This window comes from Mus musculus, chromosome 9, assembly GCF_000001635.26.
Source record: "Mus musculus strain C57BL/6J chromosome 9, GRCm38.p6 C57BL/6J".
Lineage (NCBI taxonomy): Eukaryota > Metazoa > Chordata > Mammalia > Rodentia > Muridae > Mus > Mus musculus.
In genome coordinates, this window is record NC_000075.6 from 53,849,455 (window position 1) to 53,868,807 (window position 19,353).

General features: G+C 42.3%; 1 protein-coding gene across 1 annotated transcript; it reads left to right on the forward strand.

The window, feature by feature from the left end:
* Window positions 1-796: 796 nt before the first annotated feature.
* Window positions 797-4,395, forward strand: Sln (sarcolipin). The gene is made up of 2 exons (NM_025540.2): window positions 797-872; window positions 3,952-4,395. The coding sequence occupies exon 2, from the start codon at window positions 4,019-4,021 to the stop codon at window positions 4,112-4,114; it is 96 nt and encodes a 31-aa protein (NP_079816.1). The 5' UTR covers window positions 797-872; window positions 3,952-4,018; the 3' UTR covers window positions 4,115-4,395.
* The last annotated feature ends 14,958 nt before the right edge of the window (window positions 4,396-19,353 follow it).

The following is a 19,353-nucleotide window of genomic DNA, read 5'->3' on the forward strand; positions in this document are numbered from 1 at the left end:
AAAATATTCATATTCATAAAATACAACACAAAGGAAATAAAAATGATATATCCTAGATATTTCTATCTAGTCTAGAACTCACATTCCTACTCGTTTCGACCAGGTTAACTTCTAAGCCCCATTTAGCCAAATGACTGGGTTTTTGCAGTCTGTTTTACTGCTATGCTAGTTTAACTGACAAGGATACAAGCTCTGGCTCCCATGGCTGTTTCAGGAGAAATCAGCTGAACGCGTGAACTTGCTGGGCATTGCTTTGATGTGAAGCAGGAGATGGGGTTGGGAAGGGGATAACTTCTATGGCTAGGACAAAAGTCAGTTTTGAGGGAGACTTAAGGGGTTCTGGAGCTCGGTGTGGGAATGTGGGAACAAGGCAGAGAATTCTCCACATTGCAAACAGCTAGTGATAGGGGTGATGACGTGAAATCACATTTTCATAGCTTCACATGTCGAGTAGTGAAGATAGCTATTTGTTAAAACTGGTCTATTACTCTTGCTTTATGATGTTCTGAACATATGATTGAGACATTTATAAAGAGGTAAAAGATGGATTTAAAATCCCACACCACTACATCAAAAGTAGGCCGGAAACAAGAGCTTTCATATCCCTGTGTTGTTCATTTAAATTGGCAGCCAAAGGAGCAGAGCCCTTGCTACCATATTTCTATGCCCCCCCCCCCCAGTACAAATTGGCTGGAAACCTTTGGAGCTTGTCCCTTTGAGATGTCTCACCAGTGACATCACAGTGATTGTCACTTCCCTCAGACTACATTAGGCCCTGCCCAGAGTCCAGGAGCTCAGACAGCCGGGGAGACAGCTGGAGGTGGAGAGACTGAGGTCCTTGGTAGCCTGAGTGTGCCCCTGCTCCTCTTCAGGTAACAGCAAGACTTCGTACTTAGCAATCTATTCCTGTCTCTGTCTCTCTCTGTGTGCAGTTTTCAAATTAAAATGTTAACTAATGCTTATATTTCTCAGTGGAACAGGTAATCACAATATAGGGCATTTCCTAAGCTGCAAACTGAATATTGATTCCTGTTTTTCTTTGATATGTATTTTCTATTTTTCTAGTTTTATATAATTTTTCCACATCTGAGAAGAAAACCAATGTCAAATTTCTTGCACAGTTTGTTGCTGGTTTGTAAGGCTTTGGTTCATGCACAGGACAACCATTTTGGCTCATAGAGAAGGCAAAAGAGGAAGCCACAGCTCGTGTGTGGGCTCATAGCAGAGACATAGAACATGGGTGATTGAATAGCCACTTAACTCTGCTCATTCTTCCCAAAGGGTGTGGATGTGTGTGAAAGTAAGATCCCAGACTGAATTGCCATATACCTTGACAGAACTGCACCCACAGGGAACTCATCAAATTGGAGCTCTATTCATTTAAAAATATACAAAACAACAAATAATTAAGGTTTTCATCAAAAGTACAAGAAAGAGCAAAGGTTAAGCCAGAGGAAAGAGACGTTTGGTGCTCAGCCTGTAGCCAGAGAGGCTGGAAAAATGGAAGAGTGCAAAAGATGCAGGCAGCTGAAACATGAATTTTAAGAAACACCAGATAACTATCATTTACCAAGAAACAGATCGTTGGCGGTACCCCAGAAGTCCATTCCAAATCATTTCCCTCCTGCCTTCTGCCCCCAAGTGTGGAGCTTGACTGTCCTTCCTTGTTTTGAACATTTACCACCCTTAGTTGTGTTCCTGGTGCTTGCCTCTGTGTAAATGGAGTCACATTCTCAGCTCCTCCTGCAAATCCTCCTTTCATCCCACAGGTATGGTGTGAGATCCTTTCATCTTGCTCTGTAGCTAGAGGTCATATATTTTCTTCACTCCACGGCATTCAAATGAATGTGAATGCCACAATTGCACCCATTCTACTGTTGGTGGCCAGAGCTTTCCAATATGTGGTCTTGAGGGTCCATATTCAGGATGCCTTTGCTGTAAGCATTTCATTTAACAAGCCTTCCTCCTCTCTCTGAACACTCATGAACATTCTGTTCTCTTCTGCTACCCACTAATTTTCTTCTGCTTATTCTCTCTCTCAGACAGCTGGTTTTTTGTAAAGGTTTTCACTGGCAATTGACAATGTACATCATGCTAAGGGCTGAAAGAGAGATAATTAAAAGGGAAGGGGTTAGCAAGATTGCACTTGCTGCCAAGCTTGATAACCCGAGTTCTATCTCTGGGTGCCTTGGGAGGAAAGAGAGAACTAACTCCTGAAACTTGTTCTCTGATCCCTGAATGTGCACTGTGACACACGTGTGTCTCCTGCACCAGCTGCATACATAAATGAATGTAATAAAAATTAAGAATAAAAAGGGAAGGAACCATAATTCCATCATCATTGGCTATATTTTAAAATGAGATTCTATAATGTGTTCATTAGCACAATCTGGTAAGAACCTGTATATTATACTAACAATTACACAATAAAAGCTGATTATTCCACTGGTATCTATGCAATTAATAATTTGGTCCATTGATGACCAAACAAATACAACAGGTACAGTTAATTCAGTCAGGCCAAAAGTTGCTACAAAGTTTTGATCCTTTGAACTTTGACCTTTTGCAAACCAGTATTCTTTCCAACAAAATTTTCTTCCATGCTACAATCTTGTTCTACAATAATAGTATCCACTTAAATCATTTAAAACATAGAAGATTTAAATTTTAATTTGATTGTATAAACCAAGCGTCAACTTTACCAAAATTAGTAACCTGATTGACAGCATTGCCTGCACTCTTGGAGGATACTTTCCTGCATGTACAATCCGTATGCACAGTGAAGATGCCCTCTCTGCTGTCTGAAATGTTTACAATCTAGGCACATCCTGAGCTTGACTAAAAATAGCTGGCACAAGCCCTTGTTGAGACAGAAATGCTCATGAGGTTAACACTTGTTCTTTGGACTGAGTACCTGTTGTGCGAGGGACTTCTGGTTGACCTCTGCGGGCTTTGTGCCAGTGGAGGCTTGTACGAAGCCATGCAGCTGTTGGAGCTGCTTTATGCTTTCAGCAGGGTTGGATGAAGACCTAAGGCAGCTTTAAATCTGAAAGATGATGTTATCCTACTCCTAAATGTGATCCAAAGAGAGAGCAATACTTAAACTATAAAGTTTGTTTCTGTTTTGGTGTCCCTGATTGCAGATATTCCAAATAGCATAGTTAACAAGTATACCTAAAAGTGCAGAAGATGAAGAGAGAAAAATGCAATATTTTATTTCTTACGCAAAACAATGCAATTAATACAGGATAAAAATATTGGCCTTGGGATGATAGCAGGAAGAGAGAGCTGTTTCTCTGAAGAGTATGGGCAAACACAAGCAGCCTAGTTTCTCTTATAAAACAAAACACTTCATGGAAGCTGGCTTACAGTCCCAGAGGTTTAGCTCATTATCCCCATGACAGGAAACATGGGAGCATGCAGGTAGAAAGGTGCTGGAGAGGGAGCTGAAAGTTCTACATCTCGACCCACAGGCAGCAAGGAGAGACAGTATCATACTGGGTATAGTTTGAGCATAGGAGACCTTAAATCCCAACCCCACAGTGACACATTTCTTCTATTAAGACCAAACCTTTTGTAACAAGACCATACTTTCTAATAGTGTCATTCCCTATGGGTCAAGCATTCAAACACATGAATCTCTGGGGGCCATACCTATTCAAACCATCACAAGGTCCTTCTTCCCAGGTGACTGTAGGTTTATATCAAGTTGATGCTGAAGCTACCATGACAGTGAGCTCATGTTAGCTCACTTTCTTTTTGGAAGACCCTATCTCCAAACCCGGTCACATTCTTAGGTATTGGGGATTAAGATTTCACCTATAAATGTCAGGGGAAGGGTTGGGAAGTCAGCACAAACCCTCTCCTTTTCCATGACTTCTGTTTCCTTTGAAGAGAAACTGAAAATCTTCCAGGAACATTCCCTTATCTCATGTTGTTTCTCTCTGTTAGGAAGTGAAGACAAGCCTTGGTGTGCAATCACAAGTCCTTCTGGAGTTCTCATCCAGACATTCTGAAGATGGAGAGGTCTACTCAGGAGCTGTTTATCAACTTCACAGTTGTCCTCATCACCGTTCTCCTTATGTGGCTCCTCGTGAGGTCCTACCAATACTGAGGGGCCATGCTATACTCCAGGGAGTGACTGCTGTGTGCCCCGAGCTTCCAATGCTCTATTGTCATGAGATGCTGCTTCTGGCTCCTCCAGCATCTCTGACCCACACTCACAATGCCTGACACACCGCTGCACTAGGTCCTTGGCATGTTTTCTAAAGATGCTGTTCTTGTAGGCTGCCCAAAGCTTGCCAGCCAGTGAGCCTTAGCTTTGTTCCCTAGCAAATGTACTATTCAAGTCACCAGGTTAAAATTAAACTGGATTCTTATGATGCAGAGTAACAACAAGTTGCTGGTCTGTGTCTACATACCTCCCCCAACTCACTGTCTGCCATCAAACTAATCCAGCCCCAAGGAAGAATGTAGGAGGAAGTCTCTGCCAGTCCCTTGAGTTCCTTGTGAGTAAAATTAAGCCACTCATAAAAACAGTGTTTAGAATTTATTTTAGCTTCAATTTGACCCTTGGCTGGGACCAAAGTGACAAATAGCACATTATTTCTAGCATTTGAGATTAGCCAAGATGCTCCAGCTGCCTAGAATCTGAAAGAAAGCCAAGTCAGAGTGTCATATCTTAGATAATTCCATTGCTTCTCAAACCTTTCCTTCGAGAATCCTATGACCAGAGGAAGAATAATTCCATCCTGCAGAAGGGTTGGGTCAGAGCCCAGAATGCTCACTAAAATTACAGAAGTCCTCTGAAGTCTTGTGCTTTATCCATAGCTTTCACAAGAAATGGGCTCAGGAGGTCAATAGATTGAGTTGGTAAAGCCCTTACCTTGTAAGTTCAAAGACCTGAGTCTGAATCCTCAAAACCCATGTGAAAACCCAGCACAGTGGTGTGAGCCTGTACCTTCAGTGATGGTGAGATGGGAAGTAGTAGAAACAGGGAAGACAGATTCTGGAAACTTTCTGGTTGGTCAGTCTAGCCTGCTTGACAAAGTTTCATGCCATGAGGGACTCCCTCTCTAATAAAAGGTGGGAGGCACCAGTGGAATGACACTTGACATTGTTCTCTGACCCTTCACATGTATGTGCACAGATGTGCATGCACTCACACATCAAAAAAGAACAAGAAACACATATTCTACTCAACATTGCCATATCTGTCTGCATGTACATATTTAGAATAGTTAATCCCTGAGTAAAACTGGAGCATGAATCATGCCCCTATGAATAGCATATTCCAGTTTAGTCATTGTCCTAATGCAGATAGAGCTAGATGAAAGGACAATTTCAAGAAGGGAAAAGTGAAAAATACACATCTCTGCACACATGTTTACAAGACAAACATAGCGTGTTGCTAGTACAGCCCATGCTAGACAGGCCACATCTGTTATTTGTACCAGTTTTGTTTTAACCACAGGAAAGGGAGATCTTAAACCTCCGGTTTCACAATGCCCTTCACGAAGGCATTTCTTGCTAAGAATCTGATCTATCATGGCAACACTACCTACATATCTCTCAGCCCTACCTGCATTCAGAGAAAATCAATAAACCAGGGGAAGTTTTTTTTTTTTCAAGCTATTGATGATGCATTCTTTCCAGACCAATTAAGTGGAAATCTCAGTGGTGAAGCCTTAACATCCGAGTTAAAACAGCAGACACAACCTGAACAAAAAGCACTGCATTCTCCAGATGGCTTAGGATGTAGCAAGGGTTGAGAGTTCAGAGCCAACCATTGCTGCTCAGACTGGCATGTGGGTGTTGTTTCTTGAAATGAGATTCCAGACAATTCTAATATGCCGAGGCACTAAGAACTGATATATTTTTGAGAAAGTTCACTTTGAGAGATTCCAGACAAAACATGGCCCCTGATGCCTTAGAGTTAGGTCACCCATGTGGATGTGTGTCTTTAATAATCTATTGCGTGGTCCACACTCTCAGCAGTCTAGAGGGCCCTTGGTGGTTGGTTAAAAGAATGTGCTGTACCTGAAGAGCACCTCTGAGGATCTACTGATGTTTGTGCGTGTTTGAGAAGATCTGCATGTGGTGGGCTGGGGAGGAATGGGCACACGGAGAGACACATCCTTTAGACATTGGACCTCATTCTATGTGTTCCCTAAACCTGGGTCCTGGTGCCACACTTAGATGAGAGGCCACTTGGTAAGTCCACTGCACATTATCTCTGTCTGAGGTCCTGTGCACCTTTCACACCATGAGCAGCCATTGACCTGAAGCTTGGAGACCTCACTAACAAGGGGTCAGTGGTTAAGCTACCGATCAAAGATGAAGACGACTGTATCTCTTTAACCTTTGCTGGTGACAGCTTTATTGTAGATCTTCAAACCATTTGATGATGTTTCAAGTTACACTGAACTTAGACTCCGGCCTTGAAATGCCAGGCCATATTTAATAACAGCGGTCAGATCAATGCTCCTAAAATATTGGCTTAATTAGATAAAGGTAACATTGCAAACCTATACATGATTTCTCTTTCCTTATTGATCCCCACCCCATTTCTGTCCCTGACACATAGGAAGATTGCTAAATGTACATTACCAGTGTTTCAGGATAGATCATGGATCACTTTCCCAGGGATAGGGACAGCCACTAACAAGCTCAGTGAGGAGCTAGATGTGACATCTAGTCCTTCCCACACGGAGGAGTCTTAGTCTTTAGAGTTAAATTACAACTTCACTTCAAAGACTCTCTTTATGTGTGACTTTTTTCAGTTTCTTGGGCACTCTGAATCATCACAGTACCTTTTGCTGTCCCCCAGTGTTGGTCCCAGACCCTTAAAATGGGCTTGGATATCCTAAACATGGTGTTTGATCTCCTGTAGAATGGAGAGAACTGGTTTCTAGCTGCTGACTAAAGTTCAGCCCATAGGCCCCAGCCTATTCTAATTTGTTTCTTTTTGGCTCATCCATTCATTCACTGATTCATTGAAATGCTCATTTTGAAACTGCTACGTGTTGAACATGGTACACAACCACTGGAAAGAACATCAGTAAAGCAAGTAGGTCCCACCCTCATGAAGCTCATGATTTAGGGAGGTAGACAGTGTACAGCTAGAGTGCTCTAATAAGGGTTTTTTTTGGGCAGGAGAAGGATAGCATGGAAGGTAGTCTGGGCAAAAGGAACAGCAAAGAGCAGAGAGCATGGCAGGTTCTGGAAACTGAAATGATCTGCAGAGTGGAAAGGAAGAGTGCCCATCTCATTACGCAGTGTGACTGGCAGCACTTACACTATATAAAGGCAGAACTCAGGTTCTGATCACAGCTCTTTTACTACTAAGTTGGACCACCCCTGGAATCGCTCACCCACAGGGAGGGACCTCTTACCACCCACAGTTGTTAGAGCCGTGTCTGTTTTACACTGAGCTTAGACTCTGGCCTTGAACTGCCTGGACAATTTAATAAGAGCAGCCAGACCAGTGCTCCACACTCACCGTCTCACCAACTGAGCAGGTCTGTGTGGTGTAATGTTCTCCTCGACCTGGGATGTCAAGACCTCAGTATTACTCAGAGCCGAGTTGCTCACACTGTACTGTTAAATAACCACTGGATTTTTTTTTTTAAAAGAGAGACAGCTTGTAGTGTTGGTTAGATTTTGCTTCTGTTATTTTCTAATCTTGCACCAAACTGTGTATCTTTGAAACATCTCATTTTTATCTACTGAAATTGGTCAAGGTTCTCTAAAGAAGCAGAATTGACAGAATGAATATTATAAAAGGCATATATTAGCTTGGCTTATATAACACAGTCTGAGTTGCCCAACAATGACTTTCTGTGCACGGAGAGGCAGAGAACTCAGTGGCTGCTCAGGTCATCAAACTGGATGCTGTAGAAGTGTTGAGGGCCTGGAGGATTCCAGAAGAATATTTCTTCTGTGCTAGAAGGCTGATAGAGCTGGTACTGGGCTTCAGTCTCAGCAAAGGGAGACAGCAGCAGTGGCAGCAGTAGAGTACATGCATGCAACAGCAAGGAGCAAAGATGGGCAGGTGAACGTAGCATTGCTTTTTCCCTCGTTCATCCTTGTATTTTGGCTACCTCTGAAATTTGTACCCCACTCTGTTAGAGGGTTTTGCCCCAAAACTTTCTTCAGAGGATAAGTGTATCTATCCCTAATCCTGTCCTGAATGCCCAGGGCACTCCATAAAGTAGTCAGTGACAAAACCCAGCCACTTCTGATCTCTTTTATTCTGATATTAACCACGGTACTAGACATTTGATGATTTTTGTTTGTTTCAGAATTGATTTATCATTATTGTCGTCGTCATCATCATTGTCATCGTCATTCTGTACAAAAGGCCTTTCTTAGCCAAGCGATGGCTACCTACAGTCTATCTTCTGGCCCTATCTGCCTCTCCTCAACTCTCATTTGTAACCACTTCTTGCTATTTGTAGTTTCAAGCACGCCCTCTGTCTTCTCTTGCCACGACCTTGCAGTGCTATCGTGTTGTCTGAATGTCCCACTTTTTTTTCCTGGCTCACTCCTGCTCACTTGCAAAGAATGCCATTAAGTGTTGTTGTCTCTTGGAAACTGTCCCCAGATAATTCCCTTCCCTCTGGGCCGCTGCCTGAAGTCTCATAGCTCTTATCACAGTGTGTTGGTTTGTTTGTGTCTCTCCCCGTGGGCTTCCTCTCAGTGTAGACACCCTTCAGTGCATAATTTTAGTTCCTAGTGGTCCCTCATCATTATTGGCTAAGTGTTTGTTGAAGACATTATGACTGCCCAGCCAGATAGTAAGGCTTTGGAACAGATAGATAGCATTTCTGTAACTAAATATATGGCTCGTGCTCACCATCCCTTGTTCTATTTTTTGTAAAGGCATGAGAAAAGATTGGTCTACTTCTAAAAGTTCTGCTACATGAATGAGCAAAGTAAACTTAGAAAGAAAACGTTATACAGTTCATACAGCCATTTCAAAGGCTGTTAGCTCCTTCGTGAACTATTCATGGTGCTTGCTTCTTTTGATCTATCTCTATTACCACCCTGAACAAGTTGACAATGTTTATGAATTACTCATCAAAGCCCAATGTGTTGAGCATATTTTCAAGTTCATCTACCAACAGGAGAAATTCTCATTATTCAGGCTGTGTGCAGTTGGGGTTGAACTTTATAATCTATTCATTGGATGACCTACTGTGTGTTAAGAACTCTCATGGATTCTATTTCATTTAATTATTTTATCGTATAAAATATCTGTCCTTTTTAAAATTTGAATTTCATTTCTTAATTAAAAAAAAAATGACTGTCACTATAGAGCCCAGGTTTGCTTTAAACACACAATTCCCTGCCTCAGCTTCCCAAATGCTAGAATTAGTACATTCAGCTTGTTTTATACTTAGAAATGTTTATTGATTTACTTTTTGAGACACTATGTTGTCTAGGCTGGTCTCTGGGCTCAAGACATCATCTCACTTGAGCCTCAGAATTACACAGGCATGCAATACTGGGTGCCCAGAATCAATGAACATTCATCTTTGTTGTTATCTTAAAGTCAAGAACACGGGTGCTCAGAAATGGCCAGTACTTAGACCTAAGAGACTGATCAGAAAACTAAATCTAGTTCTATCCAGTTCTGAGGAAAGGTAGCCATACCTCCTTCTAATCATGGACATCAAGTAGTGAGAAATTAACAGGCTTAGAAGTTATTGAGGATAGACCCCTCCCTCAAAACCAAAGGCCTGTAAAACCAGGAGCTTATTGGTTAAAACAATGAATTTGAGTCTGATTTCTAGTCCTGGTTGCAGACATGACATTCTAAACTGCACAAATGATCATAAGATTACTGCCTACCAGGAGGATTTTGTAAAGAACAAAGACATAATAATGTACTCTTTAAAAAATTTTTTAAAAATTTTTATTAGGTATTTATTTCATTTACATTTCCAATGCTATCCTAACAGTCCCCCACACACTCCCCCACCAACTCCCTCACCCACCCACTCCCACTTCTTGGCCCTGGCGTTCCCCTGTACTGAGGCAGATAAAGTTTGCACGACCAATGGGCCTCTCTTTCCACTGATGGCCGACTAGGCCATCTTCTGATACATATGCAGCTAGAGACATGAGCTCTGGGGAGTACTAGGTAGTTCATATTGTTGTTTCACCTATAGGGTTGCGGATCCCTTTAGCTCCTTGGTTACTTTCTCTAGCTCCTCCATTGGGGGCCCTGTGATCCATCCAATAGCTGACTGTGAGCATCCACTTCTGTGTTTGTTAGGCCCCAGCAGAGTCTCACAAGAGACAGCTATATCTGGGTCCTTTCAGCAAAATCTTGCTAGTGTATGCAATGGTGTCAGCGTTTGGAAGCTGATTATGGGATGGATCCCTGGATATGGCAGTCTCTAGATGGTCCATCCTTTTGTCTCAGGTCCAAACTGTGTCTCTGTAACTCCTTCCATGGGTGTTTTGTTCCCAATTCTAAGAAAGGGCAAAGTGTCCACACTTTAGTATTTGTTCTTCTTGAGTTTCATGTGTTTAGTAAATTGTATCTTATATCTTGGGTATTCTAAGTTTCTGGGCTAATATCCACTTATCAGTGAGTACATATTGTGTGAGTTCCTTTGTGATTGGGTTACCTCACTCAGAATGATGCCCTCCAGGTGCAACCATTTGCCTAGGAATTTCATAAATTCATTCTTCTTAATAGCTGACTAGTACTCCATTGTGTAAATGTACCACATTTTCTGTATCCATTCCTCTGTTGAGGGGCATCTGGGTTCTTTCCAGCTTCTGGCTATTATAAATAAGGCTGCTATGAACATAGTGGAGCATGTGTCCTTCTTACCGGTTGGAACATCTACTGGATATATGCCAGGAGAGGTATTGCAGGATCCTCCGGTAGTACTATGTCCAATTTTCTAAGGAACCGCCAGACTGATTTCCAGAGTGGTTGTACAAGCTTGCAATCCCACCAACAATGGAGGAGTGTTCCTCTTTCTCCACATCCTCGGCAGCATCTGCTGTCACCTGAATTTTTGATCTTAGCCATTCTGACTGGTGTGAGGTGGAATCTCAGGGTTGTTTTGATTTGCATTTCCCTGATGATTAAGGATATTGAACATTTTTTGAGGTGCTTCTCAGCCATTCGGCATTCCTCAGGTGAGAATTCTTTGTTTAGCTCTGAGCCCATTTTTTTTAATAGGGTTATTTGATTTTCTGGAGTCCACCTTCTTGAGTTCTTTATATATATTGGATATTAGTCCCCTATCTGATTTAGGATAAGTAAAGACCCTTTCCCAACCTGTTGGTGGCCTTTTTGTCTTATTGACGGTGTCTTCTGCCTTGCAGAAGCTTTGCAATTTTATGAGGTCCCATTTGTCGATTCTGGATCTTACAGCACGAGCCATTGCTATTCTATTCAGGAATTTTCCCCTGTACCCATATCTTCGAGGATTTTCCCTACTTTCTCCTCTATAAGTTTCTGTGTCTCTGGTTTTATGTGGAGTCCCTTAATCCACTTAGATTTGACCTTAGTACAAAGAGATAGGAATGGATCAATTCCCATTCTTCTACATGATAACTGCCAGTTCTGCTAGCACCATTTGTTGAAAATGCTGTCTTTTTTCCACTGGATGGTTTTTGCTCCCTTGTCAAAGATCAAGTGACCATAGGTGTGTGGGTTCATTTCTGGGTCTTCAATTCTATTCCATTGGTCTACTTGTCTGTCACTATACCAGTACCATGCAGTTTTTTTTTTTTTTTTTTATCACAATTGCTCTGTAGTACAGCTTTAGGTCAGGTATCGTGATTCCCCCAGAGGTTCTTTTATCCTTGAGAAGAGTTTTTGCTATCCTAGGTTTTTTGTTATTCCAGATGGATTTGCAGATTGCCCTTTCTAATTCGTTGAAGAATTGAGTTGGGATTTTGATGGGGATTGCATTGAATCTGTAGATTGCTTTTGGCAAGATAGCCATTCTATGACTTTCTATAGCCTATAGCCATTCTATGACTAGTGGAATAGTTTGTGCAGAACTGGAATTAGATCTTCTTTGAAGCTCTGATAGAACTCTGCACTAAACCCCTCTGGTCCTGGGCTTTTTTTGGTTGGGAGACTATTAATGACTGCTTCTATTTCTTTAGGGGATATAGGACTGTTTAGATCATTAACCTGATCCTGATTTAACTTTGGTACCTGGTATCTTTCTAGAAACTTGTCCATTTCATCCAGGTTCTCCAGTTTTGTTGAGTATAGCCTTTTGTAGAAGGATCTGATGGTGTTTTGGATTTCTTCAGGATCTGTTGTTATGTCTCCCTTTTCATTTCTGATTTTGTTAATTATGATGCTTTCCCTGTGCCCTCTAGTGAGTCTGGCTAAGGGTTTATCTATCTTGTTTATTTTTCTCAAAGAACCAGCTCCTTGTTTGGTTGATTCTTTGAACAGTTCTTCTTGTTTCCACTTGGTTGATTTTGCCCCTGAGTTTGATTATTTCCTGCCATCTACTCCTCTTGGGTGAATTTGCTTCCTTTTGTTCTAGAGCTTTTAGGTGTGTTGTCAAGCTGCTAGTGTGTGCTCTCTCTAGTTTCTTTTTGGAGGCACTCAGAGCTATGAGTTTTCATCTTAGAAATGCTTTCATTATGTCCCATAAGTTTGGGTATGTTGTGGCTTCATTTTCATTAAACTCTAAAAAGTCCTTAATTTCTTTCTTTATTCCTTCCTTGACTAAGGTACCATTGAGAAGAGTGTTGTTCAGTTTCCATGTGAATGTTGGCTTTCTATTATTTATTTTGTTATTGAAGATCAGCCTTAATACACGGTGATCTGATAGGATGCATGGGACAATGTCAACATTTTTTGTATCTGTTGAGGCTTGTTTTATGACCAATTATGTGGTCAGTTTTGGAGAAGGTACCATGAGGTACTGAGAAGAAGGTATATCCTTTTGTTTTAGGATAAAATGTTCTGTGGATATCTGTTAGATCCATTTGTTTCATAACTTCTGTTAGTTTCACTGTGTCCCTGTTTAGTTTCTGTTTCCATGATCTGTCCATTGGTGAAAGTGGTGTGTTGAAGTCTCCCACTATTATTGTGTGAGGTGCAATGTGTGCTTTGAGCTTTACTAAAGTTTCTTTAATGAATGTGGCTGCCCTTGTATTTGGAGCATAGATATTCAGAATTGAGAGTTCCTCTTGGAAGATTTTACCTTTGATGAGTATAAAGTGCCCCTCCTTGTCTTTTTTGGTGACTTCGGGTTGGAAGTTGATTTTATTCGATATTAGAATGGCTACTCCAGCTTGTTTCTTCAGACCATTTCCGTGGAAAATTGTTTTCCAGCCTTTCATTCTGAGGTAGTGTCTGTCTTTTTCCCTGAGATGGGTTTCTTATAAGCAGCAAAATGTTGGGTCCTGTTTGTGTAGCCAGTCTGTTAGTCTATGCCTTTTTATTGGGGAGTTGAGTCCATTGATATTAAGGAAAAGTAATTGTTGCTTCCTATTATTTTTGTTGTTAGAGTTGGCATTCTGTTCTTGTGGCTCTCTTCTTTTAGGTTTGTTGAGGGATTACCTTCTTGCTTTTTCTAGGACGTGGTTTCCATCCTTGTATTGTTTTTTTTTTTTAATTATCCTTTGAAGGGCAGGGTTCATGGAAAGATAATGTGTGAATTTTGTTCTGTCGTGGAATACTTTTGTTTCTCCATCTAAAGTAATTGAAAGTTTGGCTGGGTATAGTAGCCTGGGCTGGCATTTGTGTTCTCTTAGTGTCTGTATAACACCTGTCCAGGATCATAGTCTCTGGTGAAAAATCTGGTGTAATTCTGATAGGCTTGCCTTTATATGTTACTTGACCTTTTTCCCTTACTGCTTTTAATATTCTATCTTTATTTAGTGCATTTGTTGTTCTGATATGTGTCGGGAGGAATTTCTTTTCTGGTCCAGTCTACTTGGAGTTCTGTAGGCTTCTTGTATGTTCTCTATGGAATCTTCTGCACCTGAGATTCTTTCTTCCATCTCTTGTATTCTGTTGCTGATGCTGGCACCTATGGTTCCAGATTTTTTTCCTAGGTTTTCTATCTCCAGCGTTGCCTCACTTTGGGTTTTCTTTATTGTGTCTACTTCCCTCTTTAGGTCTAGTATGTTTTTGTTCATTTCCATCATCTGTTTGGATGTGTTTTCCTGTTTTTCTATAAGGACTTGCAACTCTTTAGCAGTGTTCCCCTGTATTTCTTTAAGTGAGTTATTAAAGACCTTCTTGATGTCTTTTACCATCATCATGAGATGTCAGGGCACTCTGGTGAAGTCAGCTTGTAAGGCAGAAATGCCAAAAAGCTGCTCATGAGAAATGAATTTCTAGGACTCTCTTCCTGGATATTCTGGCAAAAGCCAACTCTCCAGTTTGGATCCGTTTGTCAGGTGAAAAGCCTGGAAGCTGTTTCACGAGGATAAGAGTTCCATGGAAAATTTCCTCCCAGAGTTATGGCATTTCTTTCCCTAACCCATTTTATTCAAATTTCCACCACATTAATCTAGTGTATAGATTCACGTGCACTCTATATAGTATTACCTTATAGTAAATGCCTTTTAAGATTGTATTCTAACATAGCTAAAGCCTTTTTCCAGTGTTCTTAGATTCCAGATAACAGCAAGGAGCTTAACCTATTCAGTAACTAATTAAGCTCTACCATAAACAATAAAGCACCTGCCATTTACTCAGCTGTCTGTAGATAGAGACTAAGAGTCTCACTGAGATAGAAATCTTTTACTACAGGCTACATTCCATGTCAAGTATAAGTTGATATACTACCCTAATAAGGGGGAACTCTCCAGCAGGATAAGTTTTACTAGACCTAAGAATTTAGAGCCCTGTGATAACACATTACTCTTAAGGCCTGTCAAGAGTTAACAACCCCCTGATGCTTTTAACCTTAAAGTGTGAAATTCTTGCCTGGCATTAGGCTGATCCTAGGCAGGGCTTGTTATCCCTAATGTAAACATTTACTTAGTCCCTGGAAATTCCTTTCTGCTGTAACTGGTGAATTTCAGTGTACCTTGTCTTTTTGTGATTTGTATCCTCTGATAATTCGTTGTAATATAAGTCTGAAGCTCAACCAGAACATTACATTCAGATTCAACACTTCTCTTGTGTGTAGCTGATTGTCATTTCATCAGACTCCTTTGCCCATCTGCCTAAGAAATCCCGTTCCTCACAGACCAGGGACCCAGAGGGTCTGCGGCAATGAGATATGCCTTTAAATTCCGGGTCTAGGTTTTCGGGTGTGTTGGGGTGCCCTGGACTGGCTGAGGTGGGAGTACTGGGTTCTGATGATGGTGAGTGGTCTTGGTTTTTGTTAGAAAGATTCTTACGTCTGCCTTTCACCATCTGGTAAACTCTGGAGTCAGTTGTTATAGTTGTCTCTGGTTAGAGCTTGTTCCTCTGGTGATTCTGTTATTCTCTGCCAGCAGACTGGGGAGACTAGCTCTCTCCTGAGTTTCAGTGGTCAGAGCACTCTCTGTAGGCAGGTTCTCCTCTTTCAGGGAAGGTGCACAGATATCTGCCATTCAGACTTGCCTCCTGGCAGAAGATGAAGGCCTGAAACAGGACCTGTCCCAGAAGCTGTTAGCTTCTATAGTCCACACTCTCACCTGTGCAGACTAGTCTTGGTGGAGTCCGGGAACCAAGATGTCTCCCGCAGATGCTCAGGCAAAGCCCTCCCGGGCCAGGTGGACACCTATCCTCTGGCAGGGAAGGTGCCTGGATGTCCAGAGCCCGAAAAGGGGGCTGCCTCAGAAGCTCTGTGGCTCCTGCCTGTCCCAGAAGCTGTTAGCTTCTGTATTTCACACTCTCACCTGTGCAGAGTAGTTTCGGTTGAGTCTGGGATCCACTCACATAGTTCTTGACTCTTACTTTTATTAGTCTGCAGCCCAATTCCCAACAATGGTTCAGTCATAGCTGTGAATGGAAGTCCAAGGATCTAGCAGTTACTTAGTCTCACACAGCAAGCAGGCGAAGGAGCAAGAACCAATAATGTACTCTTTCCTCAAGAATTTAGTCCAAATGGTCTTGCCAATCACCTGGACAGACTACTCTGCCCATAAGCTGTTTGAGAAACTTCCAGATATAGTATAAAACCTACCCACAAGTATGGTTTCAGACAATGGTCTCTCTGGGCGCTATCCAATCTCACAGGATAAGGGCTTTTTCCCCCCTCCATAAACAGTCCCTTTGGCCACTGCTCCCTTTAACTCTTGAGAGTTCTTTATATTACTGAACAATAAACTCTATCTTCTATGTAGTGTTCTGCGTGTCCCTTGTGAATCCTTTTGATTCACCAGGGCCAGCAGCTGTCCTTACACCATCAGGTGAAAGATTCAGAGTTTAAGATGGCTTTCCTTACTGCGGTTTGCTAGTGCCAAAGGTTCGGTGTCCATGAGTGCAGCCCCCAGGTGAACACCTTATTTGTTGTACAGCTCATCCATATAGCACTGCAACTTATGCAATTTTCTGTTTCCCAAGAAGCAGGGCCCTAGAACCATCTTTTCTTTCAACTGGGTAAGAGATGATAAGAAAGACTGACGATGGTTGCCCAGCATCATTTCCAGTGTCATTGTTAGCCGGGGGCTAACATGGAGATGGCAGCCCCATCTTCTGCATTACATGGTACACACATTTGCAGGGATTTGTTAAGTGGTAACTCTCATCTCCTACTCATTAGATCATTAAAAATAATGGTCTTGGAAAAAGCAGTGTCCCTGGATTCACAGACTGCACTTAGCTTAGTAACAGGTAACCCCCAGACAAGCTCTGACTTCTGTGAACCCTCATTCCCTTAGCTTTAGAAACAGAAGGGGAGGGGGCTGTAAAGAGAGCCCAGCTGGCAAAGGGCTTGTGTTGCTAACATGGAGACCTGACTTCAATCCCCAGAAACTGCATAAAAAGCTAGGGTGATCATGTATGCTTGTAATTTCAGTACTGGGGAGGTGGAGCCTTAGGTGATAATATCACAGCCCCGTAGTCATGACAGTGAAACAAAACAGGACAATGATGGCTGGGTTTAGAGTAAGGAAGCTAGTAACACTCCTTCCTAGAAGAGAGTGGATGCCACCAGACCCATATCTGAAACCCCACCCTCTGTGTGCACATCAGTTGCACATGTGATGGGGGTGCTATATTTTATAGGCTATGGAAGGTTGACTAGGGTTGGGGAAGGAGTCTAGTGATATGGCTTTTTGGTGATTGTACTGGCTGGTTTTGTGTGTCAACTTGACACAAGCTGGAGTTATCACAGAGAAAGGAGCCTCCCTTGAGGAAATGCCTCCATGAGACCCAGTTGTAAGGCATTTTTCAATTAGTGATTGGGGGGAGGAAGGGGGAGGGCTCAGCCCATTGTGGGTGGTGCCATCCCTGGGCTGGTCCTGGGTTCTATAAGAAAGCAAGTTGAGCAAGCCAGTGGAAGCAATCCAGTAAGCAGCACCCTTCCATGGCTTCTGCATCAGCTCCTGTTTCCTGACTTGCTTGAGTTCCAGTCCTGACTTCCTTTGGGATAAACAGCAGTGTGGAAATGTAAGCTGAATAAACCCTTTCCTCCGTAACTTGCTTCTTGGTCATGATGTTTGTGTAGGAATAGAAACCCTGACTAAGACACTGATGTAACTGTAACCATCTAGGGGTCTTGATAGCCTTCATTTTCTCTGACAATTAAAGAATTAAAAGGCAGGAAAAATCTTGATTTTGACAGGTAGCTGGGAGAAACTTTGAGCACAACAAACACACAGGAGCAGATAGAATCAGCACTTGAAAAAGACTAGGAAACACACACACACACACACTAGGCACACAGAGGAAAAGAACCTCCATACACGGTAGGCACACAAAGGAAAAGACCTACAAGCAGGAAGGGGTTGGTGGTGGAGAGCCAAAAATCCAGTCTCTCTCCCAGGATTGGTGTTCTTTAAGTCTCTGAACAGTATTTCTCTCCTAATTCAGGTTGGTCAGTTTGAGACCAAACAGGACGGCTGGTTGGTCCACAACTACTGTGTATGTACTATGTCCTAACTGGGCCTTGAAAGTTGAGCCAATCCATCAGCAGGGGCCTAGGGGTTGAGAAAAAGCCCACATGGTCTTTGCTTTAAGTTGCCAGGCTTTTGTCTTAGGTCAGGAGGGTGAGGGAGTGAGCAGTCATCTTGGAAGTTCAGTGTCTGTGTTACAGCCATGGCCCCTGTCTGCCTACCAGGGAGTCTAACTCCCAGGTCCTTAGGACAGCTCCGAGTCAGCCAGGCTCCTGGAAGTCACCCTCACAAACTCATTGCCCCACCATGCTGGATTTAGCAGGGTCATTTCTTTGGTCTGTGTTGATTAGACACTGATTTCATTGCCCCAGGGAAAGTCACAGAACAGGTGGTGGCACTGCTGTGCCTGCTTCAGTGCTGTTTTAGGAAAGAAGATAATGAAACACTTCGCAGAAGTTGGCAATTTTTTTTTTTTTTAAACACCGGAAAGAGGTGAGTTGCCATTTCCTTTGCTCTGGAGAGTCTAACAGTTCTCATAAACACCAGGGCTCTCTGAGCACTAGCGTCTGGACAGCTGGCTCAGTTGCAGACTAGCACACCCACCCCAGACTGACTCTGTTTCAAAAAAGAAGGTGGAGAGGGACCAAGGAAAACACATGACACTGAACTCTGGCTTCCACTTGCACGCTCATGGAGATGCGCACCCATTCTGCTGTGCAAATACCTCCACACACTAAAAATGATTTTTTTGTCTTTGTTTTTGTTTTTTTTGTTTTTTGTTTTTTTTAAAGAAAACAGGTTTATTTAAATCACTGCAAAGAGAGCAGTGGGGCAGGGCAGCAACAGAGAACCACCTGTCAAAACTTAATTCTTTTTAACCTAAGGTTATGTCATGAAAGAGCATGCTCTGACACATTTTCAGGGAACATGAAGGAGCTGTCATTCAGATCTGAAGAGCTTTAGAAACACTAAGCATCAAGAGTCAACAGCTCTTCCCACACTACCCTCCACTCCCCACCTCTGCATTTTGTTTCTCTTTTCACTTCACGGTTAAAAGGTTTGAGGAAGGAAGAATACTGTGGTATGAAAATCTGGTCACCACTCCTGGGAGCCACGGAAGGAGCCTGACTCCCAATCTTTGACCCAACAGCTAGATTAGACCCAAGGAGAAAGAAACAGAACAGATCAGCCTTCTCTTCAGAGCTTAGGGTTTTTTTAAAAAAATAATTTTATTTATTACATTCCAAATGTTGCCCCTTCTTAGTCTTCTCTCTTAGAGTTTTTCACCTCTTCACCTCTGAGAGGGTGCTCTCCCCATACCCCACAGGCATCCCCTTTCCCTAGGGCAAA